Below are 13,622 nucleotides of genomic sequence, written 5' to 3' on the forward strand. Positions count from 1 at the left end.
AAACTCTGTTTCGCATTCTTCATCAACCTTGGGATTTACCAGATTAACACGACATTTACCGATGGTTTCCATTTTCGATCCGTTAAACATGCTGAGGACTTGTTTCGAATGCGCGATCGGGCACTCGTTCGGTAAATCGTTTTTGCTTATCACATTACAGGTGGCGCCACTGTCGACTTGAAAACGAACGGGATGACCTTTGATCTCCATTGTTGCGAAGATTTTCGATTTGATGGGTTGACTACTGACACTTTTGACACTTTGTTCTTCCAGATTTTCGGATGAAATCGTGAAGCAGTACTCTTCATCGCTCGAATCCTGCGAAGTTTTTGCGTCTCGCACTCGGTGAATCCGTTCTTTTCTTCGTTGTCGCCCACCAAGTTTTTGTTTACATAGCTTGGCGAAGTGATTTGTTTTGCCGCATTTCGCACATTCTTTTCCGAACGCTGGGCATTTATCTCTTGATCTCTCGTGTTTTCTGCCGCAGTATTTGCAATTAACTAACTTAGGACTGGCATCTTTGCCGTCTTTTTTCTCTTTGTGGTTGAGTGCGTTGACTTCTTCTCTTCCACTCATGACTTTCATTTGCGATGCAGTTGTTTCGGCTGATCGACATACATCGATACACTTCTGAAGATTTAATTTGGGCTCTTGTAGTAATTTCTTCCTAGTTCCCGTGTCACAAATTCCACAGACGATCCTATCACGAATTAATTCGTCGGTGAGCGGACCAAAAATGCACGTTTTCGCGAGAGTTTTGAGCGCTGTGAGATACGTGTCAAATGATTCGCCGCTTTCTTGTTTTCTATTATTGAAGCAGTATCGCTCGTAAATGACATTTGTTTGGCCAATGCAATGCCTCTCCATCAACTCCAGAACTGTATTCATTACGTTCTTGTCTTCTTCATTTTCGAACGGAAGACCATTGTAGACTTCGAGGGCTTCGGTTCCAATGCAGGTAATGAAAGTAGCTACACGGTATTTATCTTCTTGCTGGTTGAGACGTGAGGCGATTTCGAACGAATCCCACACTTGCTTCCACTTCTTCCAGTTTTCTGAAATATTTCCTGCCAAATTCAATCGCGACGGAATTGGTAAATTGCTTTGTATTCCATAGCATGGCGTCGGCGCTTGAACACTCGCTGAATCTTGAGGTGGTGTAGTAGTCATCGTGTCGAAGAGGCTACACTCCTGGTACCATGTTTCGTTCTAGCATAAACACACGATTCCTAGGTAACGAACAGTCTTTATTTGTAAACTAAGTGCGCTCTCATGTAGATATATGTGATCTAAAACCTTTTGCGATTAGATAACATCGACCGCTGTATCATGTGTCACCTGAGGTGCACGTGATCTCCGAGTGTGCTCTCGTTACAATTCCTTGTTTTAGTACCTGTGGACACGACCGTTGCATCCATTCTCATCTCTAAAAAGCACGATCCCAGTATATCAGGGATTCCTGAATGCTACGAAATACACATTTGAATTCCAATAGCTATTGGATTGCACAGTGGGCTGAGAATTTCTTCTCTATGGTGGGATGTTAGAATCGATTATCAAACTGTGATAACCAGGTCTGTATGATGTTCAACTTGAGAAATTTACTTCTCCTCCCCTGAAAAAATGGAACGCCAGAGAATTGTCTTGAATTATGCGTTTTGGCACAGCTTTCAAAAACCCAGGCTTCTGATCCATTTTATTAACCTGAAGACGGGAGTAATACCATGGAGAGCGAGAGCTGGGAGGCAGAAGGCCACAAAAGTACTGGAGCCGAGAGAACATGGTACAGGAAGTGGGAGACTGTGACCTCCCCGTCCCCCCCCCAACCCCCCCCCCCTCTACTTGCATGGCACCACTAAGGGTCGATCAAAGAATGGGGAGACATAAATGACATAAAGTTGTAGATAAGTGCTCCACATTTTGTCAAGCATACAGGATAGAGGAATTTACAAGTCCTCACAAGGGTTATAACAACTTTAGAAAAATCAAAGAAATGTGTCATCTGGCCTTAAGACGAAGAAATATCTAAGTCTCCGACAAGGTATCCCATCCCAAACTTGCGAATTATCCGCTCTGATGCTGTACAATGAACTCGATGGAGAGTTAAGCCATTATTAGGTTTATTTGTGACAAGCATCCTGTATATCGCTAGGACTGACAATGTCGAAGGTTCGGTAGTGAAATAAAAGAAGACTTTATCACGAGATGTGAAATGAGAGTGGGACAAAAAAATCTGATTCTTTTATGAGGAAGGAGTTTATCCCAATCTCTCACACTCTATTTACATTAAAAGTGCTATTTAGTTCATCATTTTTTCAAATTTGATGTAGCAAAATGCGACGCGTGACTTGGATTTATTAGTGAGAGATGATAATATTGATCATGTTTCATCGTTCTTCGGCTAAAGGTTTAGAGCTATGGCACCAAATGGCTACAAGAAGATCTCCTCCACCAGTGACTCTGCCGAGAAAGTAAGTTTTGTTTCTTTCCTCTTGTTGCAATGGATGAACGATGTCATGAAGACAGGCAGTAAACGAACCTTAGAGGAAGAAGACTTTGTACCACTCTCAAACGAGAACACCTCACAGTCAGCCACAGAACTTCTTGACAAAAAATGGAGAGAAGAAGTAGCTAATTCCATTAGGAAGAAGAAAACACCGAAGTTGTGGAAAAGTGTCTTGAGGATGATTTCCCTCAGGGAAGCTGTTTTCGTTGTTTGCTGTGATGTCTTGTTCGCAATCGGCTCCCTCCTTTCGCCATTGCTCGTTGGACTTCTGATTTTCATGTTAATGTCACCTGAAACACATCAGAACAACATCCTTCATGGATGCGTGTTAGCAATTGCGATGGCTGTAACCACTTTGGTCGGGAGCCTCGGAATGCAACATTTCGGTTACGCGGGTGAAATAATGGGCATCAGACTGAGTAACGCAGTGCAAGGTCTCGTTTACAGGAAGGTGAGCACAAGTAGGGTAGCTGACTCGTCCCAAGCCTTCTCCATAATGTGCACGGCGTTCACGTGGGGAAGAAAGGGGTGATGGGAAAGAGAAAAAGGCTCTCTGACTTTTTCCCATCCTGTTGCACTTGCCTGTGTTAGTTGCCGACACCGTTGCTTTGAAGAAGATTGGGGACGAGTCAGGGTAAGGTTGGGTTGGGTAATGGGAAAGGGCGCAATCTTCGTTAATTCTCTCGACACTTTTTCCTTCGCTTTTCGATACACTTTTGTTATTAACCCTAGATTATGGAGTAGTCAGAGAAAGTTTTCAATCCAGTGTCTAAGTAGGTTATTTAGGACTGCATTCTCTCTTTTCTTGGCAACACTGTGAATCCGCAAGCCAGTATTATCACGGCGGAAAGGAGTTATCAGCATCGGAAATGTCTATGCCCAAGCTGAAGCTTCTATGAATTCATACGCTCTCGCAAACCTAAATAATAAGGTTTTTCTTGGCACCTTAAGACTCCTCCAGTTATGCCTCTGTCTTGGGAGCGTGAGAGTTGGTTCAATCTGCTTGGATTAAGCTTGAATCCTCGATCTCGCGGGTGACAGTCGGTGTTCTAGCGATTAGGCAAAACTCAAGAGGCGGTCCTTATTAGCTCCTTAATGCATGCGATGAGAAAATGATTAGGGATTGAACTTTAAAAGTGCGAGTTTGTCTCTTCGTTTCCTCGGAGATGAGTAGAACTTGGTAATCACTTTCGAACTAAGCGTACTATCCACCTGCTATACACTAATCATCTTTAGTATATACTAGAACAGTGGACAACGTTGAAGGCGCGCTCTGATTGGCTACTCAAACTCCAAATATCCCTTGCTATTCACCTCTGAGAAACTTGCGCGGAATTTTCGCCTGAAAATCGTTGCAGGAATAAATGAGTTAAAATCATCTTTTGATTTTTTTTTTCTCACTGTTTTAGTATATACTAGGGCAATTACTAACCTCAGTTTCGGTGGCTAACGCTGGGTATTTACCTCGCCATTTTGCAGCTTAAAATATATCTACCACTAGCCACCTTTACTTTGAGGAGTGGTGGTTAATAATTCTGATTGCTTTCTGAACTAAACATGGGTTTTCCTTTTCAAGAGATCAATTCTAGTATTGATATTGTTTCATTCTCAGATCTTACTGCTTAGCAAGAGCTCATTGTCAAAGTTTTCAGCGGGGCGTGTGATCGACCTTCTGTCAAATGATGTTCAGCGGATGGAGACGGCACCTAAATGGATTTTAGCAATAAATTCAACCATACTCCAAATTGTGCCTGCAACGTTTATAATCGCGTATCTGATTGGCTGGCAGGCTCTTATGGGAGAGATATTTCTCTGGCTTCTTCTTCCGTATTACGCAGAGATGTCTTCTGTCAATGCCGCACTGCGTCTGCGTTCAGCGGCGGAATCTGATATGCGAATTTCTTTGACGAATCAAGTGGTTTCTGGGATACGTGCTATCAAAGCGCGTGCGTGGGAGAATGAATTCAGAGAAAAAATAAAACACACACGAAAGTAAGGGAAATTTAAAAACCTATTTAATTTTTTCAGGTAACCGCAGAACATCTTCGCACCGATACCTTTGGGTGAACGAAGTGATAGTATTAGTTTACTAGCGTGATAACTCATGCAAGATTTTGGGAGAACACTCTAAGAGTTTATAATTCACAAAGTTAACATTTATGGGTGGCGAGGGTAACTGTGAGGAAGGTTGGAGGTCATATTTAGGAATCATTTGTGATCATGGTGATGTACAGTTTATTGTGCTTTGCTTATTGTAAAATGTGTTCAGTTTTCATTGAGTTTTTGGGTGTAATTAACGATAGGTATCTGAACAACCACTGCAATAATTATGAGTGCTGAGTGAAGAGTGAAGACTGCAGAGTGCAGAGTTTCTGATCAGTACCTTCATTTTGTCCAAAAATGATAACAACAAATCTTTTTATTTCTTTCAGACGAGAAATAAGCATCATCCGTAAGAAAAGTGCCATTCTCTCAGGTTTGGCTGCCTTGGAGTATACTTCAATACCAATCCTGCTGTCTGTTATTACTCTGATGCTTACTGGTCAATCCCTGGCACCAGTCAATGTTTTTATGCTCTTAATGTTTATTAACTTGCTAAGACTTCGAATTTGCTTTGGCATTGCGTATGGTGTGGTGGAGACACGGGAATCATTTGCATCACTCGGAAGAATAGAAGATTTTCTTATTTCAGAGGATTTGTTTTCCACTTCTGAGGATCATTGTCTACGAGGCAGAGGAACAGCTGAAGAGAGAAAGTCGGGCAAGTTACAAAACGATTCTACATCTATGAGCCAGTCGCATGTATCAGATGAAAATCCCCTTACTGATCAGTGGATAAACCCTTCTAAGCCAGGAACTTTATGTGTGTCGCATTTAACATATAAAGAAGTGGCGAGGAAAGATGAATTTATTCTTCAAGATGTGGACTTCATTGCTGCATCAGGAAGCTTGACAGTTGTCACCGGACCAGTAGGCAGCGGTAAATCAACTCTCCTCTCAGCGATCGCTGGCGAGATATCAGACGTAGGCGGAACAATAAACCGTCAAGGAACTTTTGTGTATGCACCGCAAATAGCCTGGGTGTTCTCTGGAACATTAAGAGAAAATATTTTATTTGGAGAGTCGTGCGATGAACCAAGATACACCAGAACAATCGAGGCATGCGCCCTCACAGAAGACTTTCAGCAGTTTCCGAAGGGTGACCAAACCGTTGTTGGTGAGCGCGGTGCCGTTCTGAGTGGTGGTCAGCGTGCAAGAGTAAGCTTAGCACGCGCACTGTACGTGGATGCAGACCTTTACTTGTTGGATGACCCTCTCAGCGCGGTGGACTTCAAAGTTGGTCGGCATATCTTTGAAAAGTGTATCAAGGGTTTGCTTGGTGAGAAGACCCGCCTGTTAACTTCTCATCAAGAACAACATATGAAAGATGCAGACCGAGTGATTGTACTGCACAAAGGTCGCATTCTGGGGAAGGGAACCTTCGCCGAGCTTCAAGGAAAAGGCATCTTAAATACCACCATCGACCCACTTTACAAGAATGCTTCGACAGAGAACAAGTCTAATTACATGGTCACCGCAAGGGAGGATGAAGAGAGACGCAGAGATTTAAAGCCACTTACAAAGAAAGAGAATGAACTGGAAATATCTGTTGAAGATCGGGCAATCGGAACGGTGTCAAGTAAGCTTTATTGGGACTACTTCAGAAGTGGTATTTACTCCTTCTTCATCATTGGAATGATTTTCTTGTGTCTTATTTCTCAAGGTGAGCACTAAAGAATTATAAAAGTGGCAAAAACTCAGCCATTGTTCGGTGCTGTCGAATGACATTCTCTTTCGGGGCGAACGAGTAAGCAAGCAACCAAGTCAGAAACTCCAACCCAGTTTGTTTTTGTCTTGAAGGAGCAAGAGGAAACTGGGACTGACGGAAAAAGGTGTGCAGAGGGTAATGGGAGATTCATGTTAAGACTAACAACCAATCCGCCATTTATGAGAGAGAGGTTGATGTCTTTTAAATCTGAGTTAAAAACTGTTTATTTCACCTGATTTAGACTGTTACGTAGATTATGAAGAAAATTGTTTCACTTTTGCGCATTTTTATCATTCACCATATTTTTTCGCCCTTTTTTAGCATCGATGGTTGCCCCTGACGTGTGGCTGTCCTTTTTGACCAGAAAACTTCCATCAGAACAGAAAGACAAGACAAATCTAACTATCTACGGTGGTTTGGTCGCTGCTTCCTTCATATTGGGCATTATCAGGGCCTACATTTTCTTTTTGGTTTGTCTAAGAAGCTCTGAGCGGCTTCATGACAAAATGGTTGTGGCTCTTTTAAAAGCGCCGGTTCTTTTTTTCGATTCAAATCCTGTGGGTAGAATCCTGAATCGATTCTCTAAAGATGTGGGTAGCATGGATGAGTTATTACCATTACAGTTTCTAGCTTCAATTCAGTTGGTATTGCTGTTGCTCTCATCTGTTCTCGTTCCTTCTGCTACAAATCCTTGGGTTTTGTTTGTTACCGTTCCAGTGACGGCCATGATTCTTTACTTTGCAAGATTTTACTTGAAGAGTTCCAGAGAACTAAAAAGGTTAGAGTCAATATGTCGAAGCCCAGTCTTCTCTCACGTATCAGAGACTCTTGATGGACTGGACACAATTCAAACAAGAGGTAGACAGAGAGATTTTATGGACAAATTTCACAAGTAAGTTCGTGCAACTTTCCAAGTGAGCTGGGAAAGTAAAATCTCAAACTCAATTCAGGCTCGAGACGCAAAACTTTCACTGTGCAGGGGTTGCGTTTGGCATCTCGAATCATCATCCGTAAAAGCCCCTATCTCCTTCCTCCTTCCTTCCATCTTAGCCTCCCCCCCCCCCTCCCTCCCCCCTCCACCTTCCTCTTACAACGCTTTAAAAACTGTAGACATGGAATGCTTGGTTGATTGGGGCACTGGATTCGGTATTCAGTCCCAGCCTCAAATTCGCCCCTCTACCTGATAACTTTTTTTCCTCGGCGGTCTCGTGCTTACTATTCTGCTACGACGTTTTTTTTTTCCAATTTACATTTCGTTTACAAAATTTCGTTCATCATGGTGATGGCACCCTTTGCGCAACGCTTAAAGAACTTGCTGCGCAGATTTGGCATTTGAACTCGAGATGATTTACTTTAATTTTTTCTTTCCCTACGGACAGTTACCAAGACACTCACACCCAGTCCTTTATCATGGTGACGGCGAGTGGCAGATGGTTCGGTGTTCGTCTGGATGCAATAATTTCTCTTTTAATTGGCTTGGTTGTCTTAGTGGCAGTTTTAGTATCTCAAGATGCCGGTATGTAAAGTTCTAACCAAAGTAACTGCACCGTTACTCGCTCATGTACATCCAAAAGCTGCGATATTCCATGTGATAATTCTGTGTAAAGAATCTTTCCGTGTGTAGCGGGGAGACAAAAACAAGTCGTTGTAGCCCATTTCATCACTATCTTTATGAGGACGAACTGAGACTAGTTTAATTTTTAAAAAAAATTTTTTAAAGTAATTTAGTCTATCACACGAGTAGCGTCGCGGTAGCAGGTAACCGCGACGTGCTGTGTCGTATCGAGTCGTGCATAGTTTTACCGTTAAATTTTTGGTAATTTTTTCTGCGTGACTTGAAGGAAATCAACAGTTAATTTACAGATTTTTTTCCTATTTAGCTTCCGCTGGGCTTTCTCTCGCTTACCTCATTCAAACAGTGACCCTGACGCAATACGCCGTCAGAAAATCATCAGATGTCGAGAATTTTATGACTTCGGTTGAACGAGTTATTACCTACACCAAGCTTGACTCTGAGCCTGGATACCAAGTGGACACGCTTCCCCCGGAACACTGGCCATGCGAAGGAAATATCACATTCCGCGATGTGTCGATGACGTATTACCCAGGAGGGCCTAAAGCGCTGAGGAACATCAGTCTTGACATCAAAGGAGGCTCAAACATAGGTGTTGCAGGCCGCACGGGCGCCGGCAAATCATCTTTTGTCGCAGCTCTTTTGCGCATGCCCGACCCCGACGGAGAGATTTTGGTGGACGGAATTCAGATAAAGAATATCAATCTCCGAGCAGCTCGCGGATGCATTTCCGCTCTTGGCCAAACTCCGGTGCTTTTCAGTGGATCATTGAGGAAGAACCTGGATATTATGAAGCGCTTCCAAGATGCAGATCTGTGGCGAGTCTTAGAGGATGTGCAACTGAAAGATTTCGTACAAAGTCTTGAGGGACAGTTGGATTACGAATTGTTGGAAAATGGAGCAAATGTCAGTGTGGGAGAACGGCAGTTGATTTGTTTGGCTCGTGTTCTGTTGCAGCAGAACAAGATCATCATCTTGGATGAACCCACTGCACACGTGGATCCAGGGACAGAAGAAACTATCTGGAGAGTGGTGCGAGAGAAACTGAAAGACTCCACAGTAATAACTATAGCTCACCGTCTGAACACCATTCGACACTGTGACAAAGTTTTTGTTTTTAAGGAGGGAGGGGTCGTCGAGTCTGGAAAATTTGATACATGAAGACTGAAGCGTTTTATAACTGATATGGCACGGTTTTTATAAGTAACTAGTTATGATTAGTATCCTTTCATTTAATGTGTGGTTTCGCTGAATCAAAACCGAAGTATTTACTATGGCCACGGTCTATATAGTCTCAAAAAGAGGGAACTGAGAGGGAATTTTTTTTAAACTTATAATCGATATTTAGGGAGACATCGAAAAGCGGTGCAGCGTTTTGAGTAGTGGCATTGGGAAGGAAGGAAACTGTCTTATACTTCCTCTGAGTGTTACTTCGCGAAAAGCGATCCAGATGAAACCTGCAAATTTTGTTCAAATCAATTTTGCGCTGAGCTTGCGATAATTTAAAGGCCAAATAGTTGGGTATCAGTCCCACACAATTAAAGGTAGGATAGAGCGTGTTTCCGCCCTGTTTTACGCCCGCCTCTGTTAGTAGTCACCTGCTTGTTTTGCAGGCTAGGAAAACCGGTTTAAGTTTACTGTCAGCCTTCTGGGGAAAGTGATTTTAATCAAAATCATCTTACCGAACTGCAGCTTTTCCGAAGTTTCTTTCAGCATTTAAAAATCCTCCGCAAATACGAAAATCAGAGTGAGGTGAATCAAACCATTTGAAACTTTCCTCCCATTTAATTTTTCAATTAAGCCTTATTTTGATGTAATTTACCTAGTTTCCCTTCCTATATGCCTTGTAATTATATAAAATGGAGCCTTTGGCCATGCAGTGAAGGAGAAATTCTGCAGTCGAGCTTTCTTTGGTAGTCTTTTAAGATTAGTGTCAAGTACTTTAGTTCACCGAAAAGAGCAAAATACTTCAATCCAGTTATTACACATCAGAAACGTCATGTTTTCACAACTTTTCCCAAGTGCTATAGAATCATCTTTAAAACGACCAAAAAAAATTTAGAAACCTTAGTCAGGTTAGCAGACTATGAACAAACTTTGTTCAACAAGAACCAGGATTAACAACTACGAAAGATAGTCATCTTAATCCTTTCACTCCCAAGAATTCATCTGTAATTCTCTTTACTGTCTGCCATACAACTCTTATGATGTTACTTTGGAGATTTTGGTGTTGGATCAATTAATTTTTCCTCAAGTAATTTTTTTTTATTCTCATCACTTGTCTATTTAATAACGTATTGATACTTTTAAGGAGAAATTCTGTCTTGGTCACTTATACTTCAGTGGTCTCCTATTCCTCATAAAAACCTTCATCTTCTGATTCATCAAAGTTGTTATTATCATGATCTTCTATCCAAAGCTGCATCAACTCCTCAATTTGGAGATCAGATTCGTCAAGCTTGTTCACGTAAGCCTCAAGCACCAGAACACCAAAACCAATGAAAACGCTCAAAGCAGCAGCAGCGAGAAATTTAGGATTACGGTGTCTTGCAAAGTGCTCAGAAGCAAGAACGGCATAAACCGTGCCATATCCAAAATGAATGAAAACACTAGGATCAATGGTTCCGGGACGATCAGGTAAAACACCAGCAAGAACAGGATGAAGAGCAGGAACAGTTCCATCATCGACAAGAACACCTTCACTATCAATCATGTAAGGAACAATTCTGTATGAATCTGGAGCGACATAACCATCAATCCCAGCAGCACAAACCTCAGCCATGTCAGCAAGAAAATTATGCACCAAGAAGGGCACCTGCTGAAAACTTGAAGCAACAAGACGATTCCCAGAGTCAATGAAACCATTCACCCCTGTAGCAACAAAATCCAGGCAAGCCTGAAATATCCTATCGTAAATGTCAACATAAACATTAAATCCAGTAGCAACAACAGCACGAACCATGTCAGCACCCTCAGCTTCATTAGCAGCAGCCATAATTTCATCAAACCCATCCGCCCCTACATCAACAACATTTACGAGTGTTTCAAGAAACCCTTCCCTAAGAGTCTCGACTGCACGCGTAGCGTCAAGCCTTGCAATATTTTTAACCATGTTAATTCCAGCAGCGATAATGTCAATCGTAGAAACGACAACAGCGTTCATCTCAGCAATAATTTCATTAGCCACAGAAGGGACGTCATTAACATCAGCAGCGGCTCCATCAACCACAGCATCAACATCATCAGCAACAACACCCAGATCATCGATCGCAACCGCACCATCATTAACCTCGGCCGGACCATAATCAACCACAGCATCATCGTCATCGACCCTAACAGCAAAACCATGACCCACAGCGGCACTAACACCTTTAAATCTAGCCGTAACATCAACCGCAGCACCAACGTCGACACCAATGTTATCATGACAGGACTCCTTCACTGCAGACAATCCATTCTCTATGACTAGCCTCTTCAAGTCCAGTTTCTTTGTTCCCTTGAAGGACGCTGTATTGTTCTGCTCTCTCAGTTCTTGGTCGACTGATTTAAGGATTCCGCATCCTGGACCTTGATATCTTTTAAACATGGCGAATTTATTCCAAAAGGAATTAGATCCTTTAAATTCCTGGGTAACATTTGTAGCCTCTTTTTCTTCCCGTTTTCCATCTTTTTGTGTCTTCTCGCTCTCCAAAACTGAAATTATTACAAAATAACCTGATAACGGCCGTGATCTTCAATATCTATTTTTTCGTAAATAGATTTGTCTGTATTCTTGTTCGAAACAAATACCTTTAATACAGCGCTCATCTAAAACACCTGACAGAGAAGCCCATTGTTCGTTTCCAAATAGGAGTTAACGCACGCTAATGTTGTTTCCTTTCCACCGCCCCTTAAGTTAGCCTTCGTCAAGTTTCCAGGCGTCTCTTGTTCGTTCACGCGCACCCAATTTACGCTTCGTCGTGCGCGCGCGTTTAACGTACGACTTTTTGAACATGACCATAGGAATAGCAAATTTCTAAAGAGATTAAATATGTAGACAATCACGAGGTTTAAGAGACAGAGGCAATCGATCGCCCTCGCGAGTTTCAAGCAGTTCCATCTTATTAGTGATATGTTTTTAGCTCGCTACGTTGACATCTCGGAAATTTTCACGTCACGTATCTTAGCAACTAAAGATAAATAAACAAAGAAGTAATTAAAATAAATTTTTATCAAAGAGCAGTCCATTCTTCAACGCCGTTTTTTTAATATTTTACCGCATCGCTGTCTCTTACGAATGCAGCGCGCCACTAAAACGCCAATTCTTCAATTGAAGACCGAAGTAATTACGTAAATAAAAAGAATTCTTACCTTGATTTCCGAATGTAATAGGGAACTTGTAAACCTTTTTTCTGGGAATAAAACCCACAGTGAGGACAGTCAAGGCAGTAGCGAAAATCTGGTGAAAGCCGCCTGGCCGTTCCTCGTATTCTTTCTTCCTTCTTTGCCGAATATCAATAATTCGGTCAAGTTTTACCTAAAATGAGAAGAACAGGATTTACCCACGCACGGACTGAACAAAGCATCATAAACTGTAACCTCTCAAAAGAAGAAAACACTTATCTATAAAAAAAAGCAGAATTCACACCAACCATTTCGGGGAAGTTTTTAGTGCGCTCTAACACACGAGCAAAGTAATTCTCAACCTTTTTTGCTCACGATAACTCATTAACTGTTCAGCTGTAAGCTGGAGCGCAATCTCTTACAAACTCGCACACTCGAGCAAGAAAAGTGATCTCTGCTTTTATGACGTTTGCATTTATTTCGGCGCGCTCTGTTCGTTCGAATTTTTGCGCATGATGTAATCACCGTAACCTATCGAAACAGCAACTGTCGATTATCTCTTAAATTCAATTAATTTCACTTGAACACTTTTAAAAATTAGGAAACACTCTTATTATCTTAAACGTGCTATCAAAAACCGATTAAAGGGAACCCAAAACATTACTTCAGTAAGTAAACCATCTTTCCTTGAAGCCTGTTACCTCGGAATTTTGGCTCTTTAAGATATCGGCTCTCAGAATTCATCGCATCTTTTAGCCTGACTCCATCTCCAACAGTGAGCAGCACAGAAGAACAGGTACAGAACCCATCACCCAGCAGGTCCAGAGAAGAAGATGGCGATGGATCGGTCATAAGCTCCGAATACCACCATCAGCCCTGCCCCGAGTCTCCCTCTAATGGGTTCCCGACGGCCGACGAAAGAGAGGCTGTTGAAAGATAACTTGTAGGAGAACCATACAGAGGAAAATGAGGTACAGAGGCTGGATATGGGGGCCGCTTGACCGACGAGCAACCGACAGAAATTAATAGCGTTCTCTTTCCGAAGCCTTATGTGCATAGACGCATGAAGAGGACTAGCTAACTTTTACAGAGCGTTGCAACGCCATAAGTGGCGGCTGTTCCAAGTAATTTAGATTTCTCGAAGAATGTGTTTTTGCAGTAGAGGAAGTGCGCATATTCTGCTGTGTGAAACGAACATTTTGACAGTGTAGACTTGGGAAAGTAAAGACAAAACTAAATTTTTCGGAATTAATTGAATTCGTTATCAGACTTTGAGACAGAAATACTGAAAAATAGAAGGCCACATGTACAGGTTTAATTAATCTCGATCGATCATTTATTTGTTGGAAAAAAAATTGAATTAAACTGAACAGAATTTAGTGCGCAAATCGAAGAATTCCTCAACCTTCTAA

At 42.0% G+C, this 13,622-nt stretch overlaps 2 protein-coding genes across 3 annotated transcripts; one reads left to right on the top strand and one right to left on the bottom strand.

Moving 5' to 3' along the window:
• Positions 1-2,417: 2,417 nt before the first annotated feature.
• On the top strand, positions 2,418-9,090 carry LOC113664658 (ATP-binding cassette sub-family C member 4). Its single transcript, XM_089185780.1, is given in 6 exon segments — positions 2,418-2,957; positions 4,119-4,498; positions 4,939-6,269; positions 6,636-7,206; positions 7,694-7,830; positions 8,195-9,090. Coding segments are annotated over 6 exon segments (3,855 nt in total).
• A 565-nt stretch (positions 9,091-9,655) lies between these two features.
• LOC113673630 (uncharacterized) lies at positions 9,656-13,047 on the bottom strand. Of its 2 annotated transcripts, none has more exons than XM_027190043.2 (3): positions 12,912-13,047; positions 12,238-12,403; positions 9,656-11,580 (listed from the first exon to the last, which is right to left on the bottom strand). In XM_027190043.2, the coding sequence occupies exon 3, from the start codon at positions 11,471-11,473 to the stop codon at positions 10,238-10,240; it is 1,236 nt and encodes a 411-aa protein (XP_027045844.2). In that variant the 5' UTR covers positions 11,474-11,580; positions 12,238-12,403; positions 12,912-13,047; the 3' UTR covers positions 9,656-10,237. The 2 variants fall into 2 exon arrangements, with proteins under 2 accessions (XP_027045844.2, XP_089042180.1); XM_089186054.1 differs by lacking the exon at positions 12,912-13,047 and adding an exon at positions 12,519-12,665.
• Positions 13,048-13,622: the final 575 nt, after the last annotated feature.

This window comes from Pocillopora damicornis, chromosome 10, assembly GCF_964200805.1.
Source record: "Pocillopora damicornis chromosome 10, jaPocDami1.2, whole genome shotgun sequence".
Lineage (NCBI taxonomy): Eukaryota > Metazoa > Cnidaria > Anthozoa > Scleractinia > Pocilloporidae > Pocillopora > Pocillopora damicornis.

Bases quoted from the DNA above. Each gene is read 5' to 3' on its own strand.
- LOC113673630 (XM_089186054.1), bottom strand. The intron at 11,581-12,237 runs GTAAGAATTCTT...TAATAATTTCAG, and splicing joins TATTACATTCGGAAATCAAG to TTTTGGAGAGCGAGAAGACA.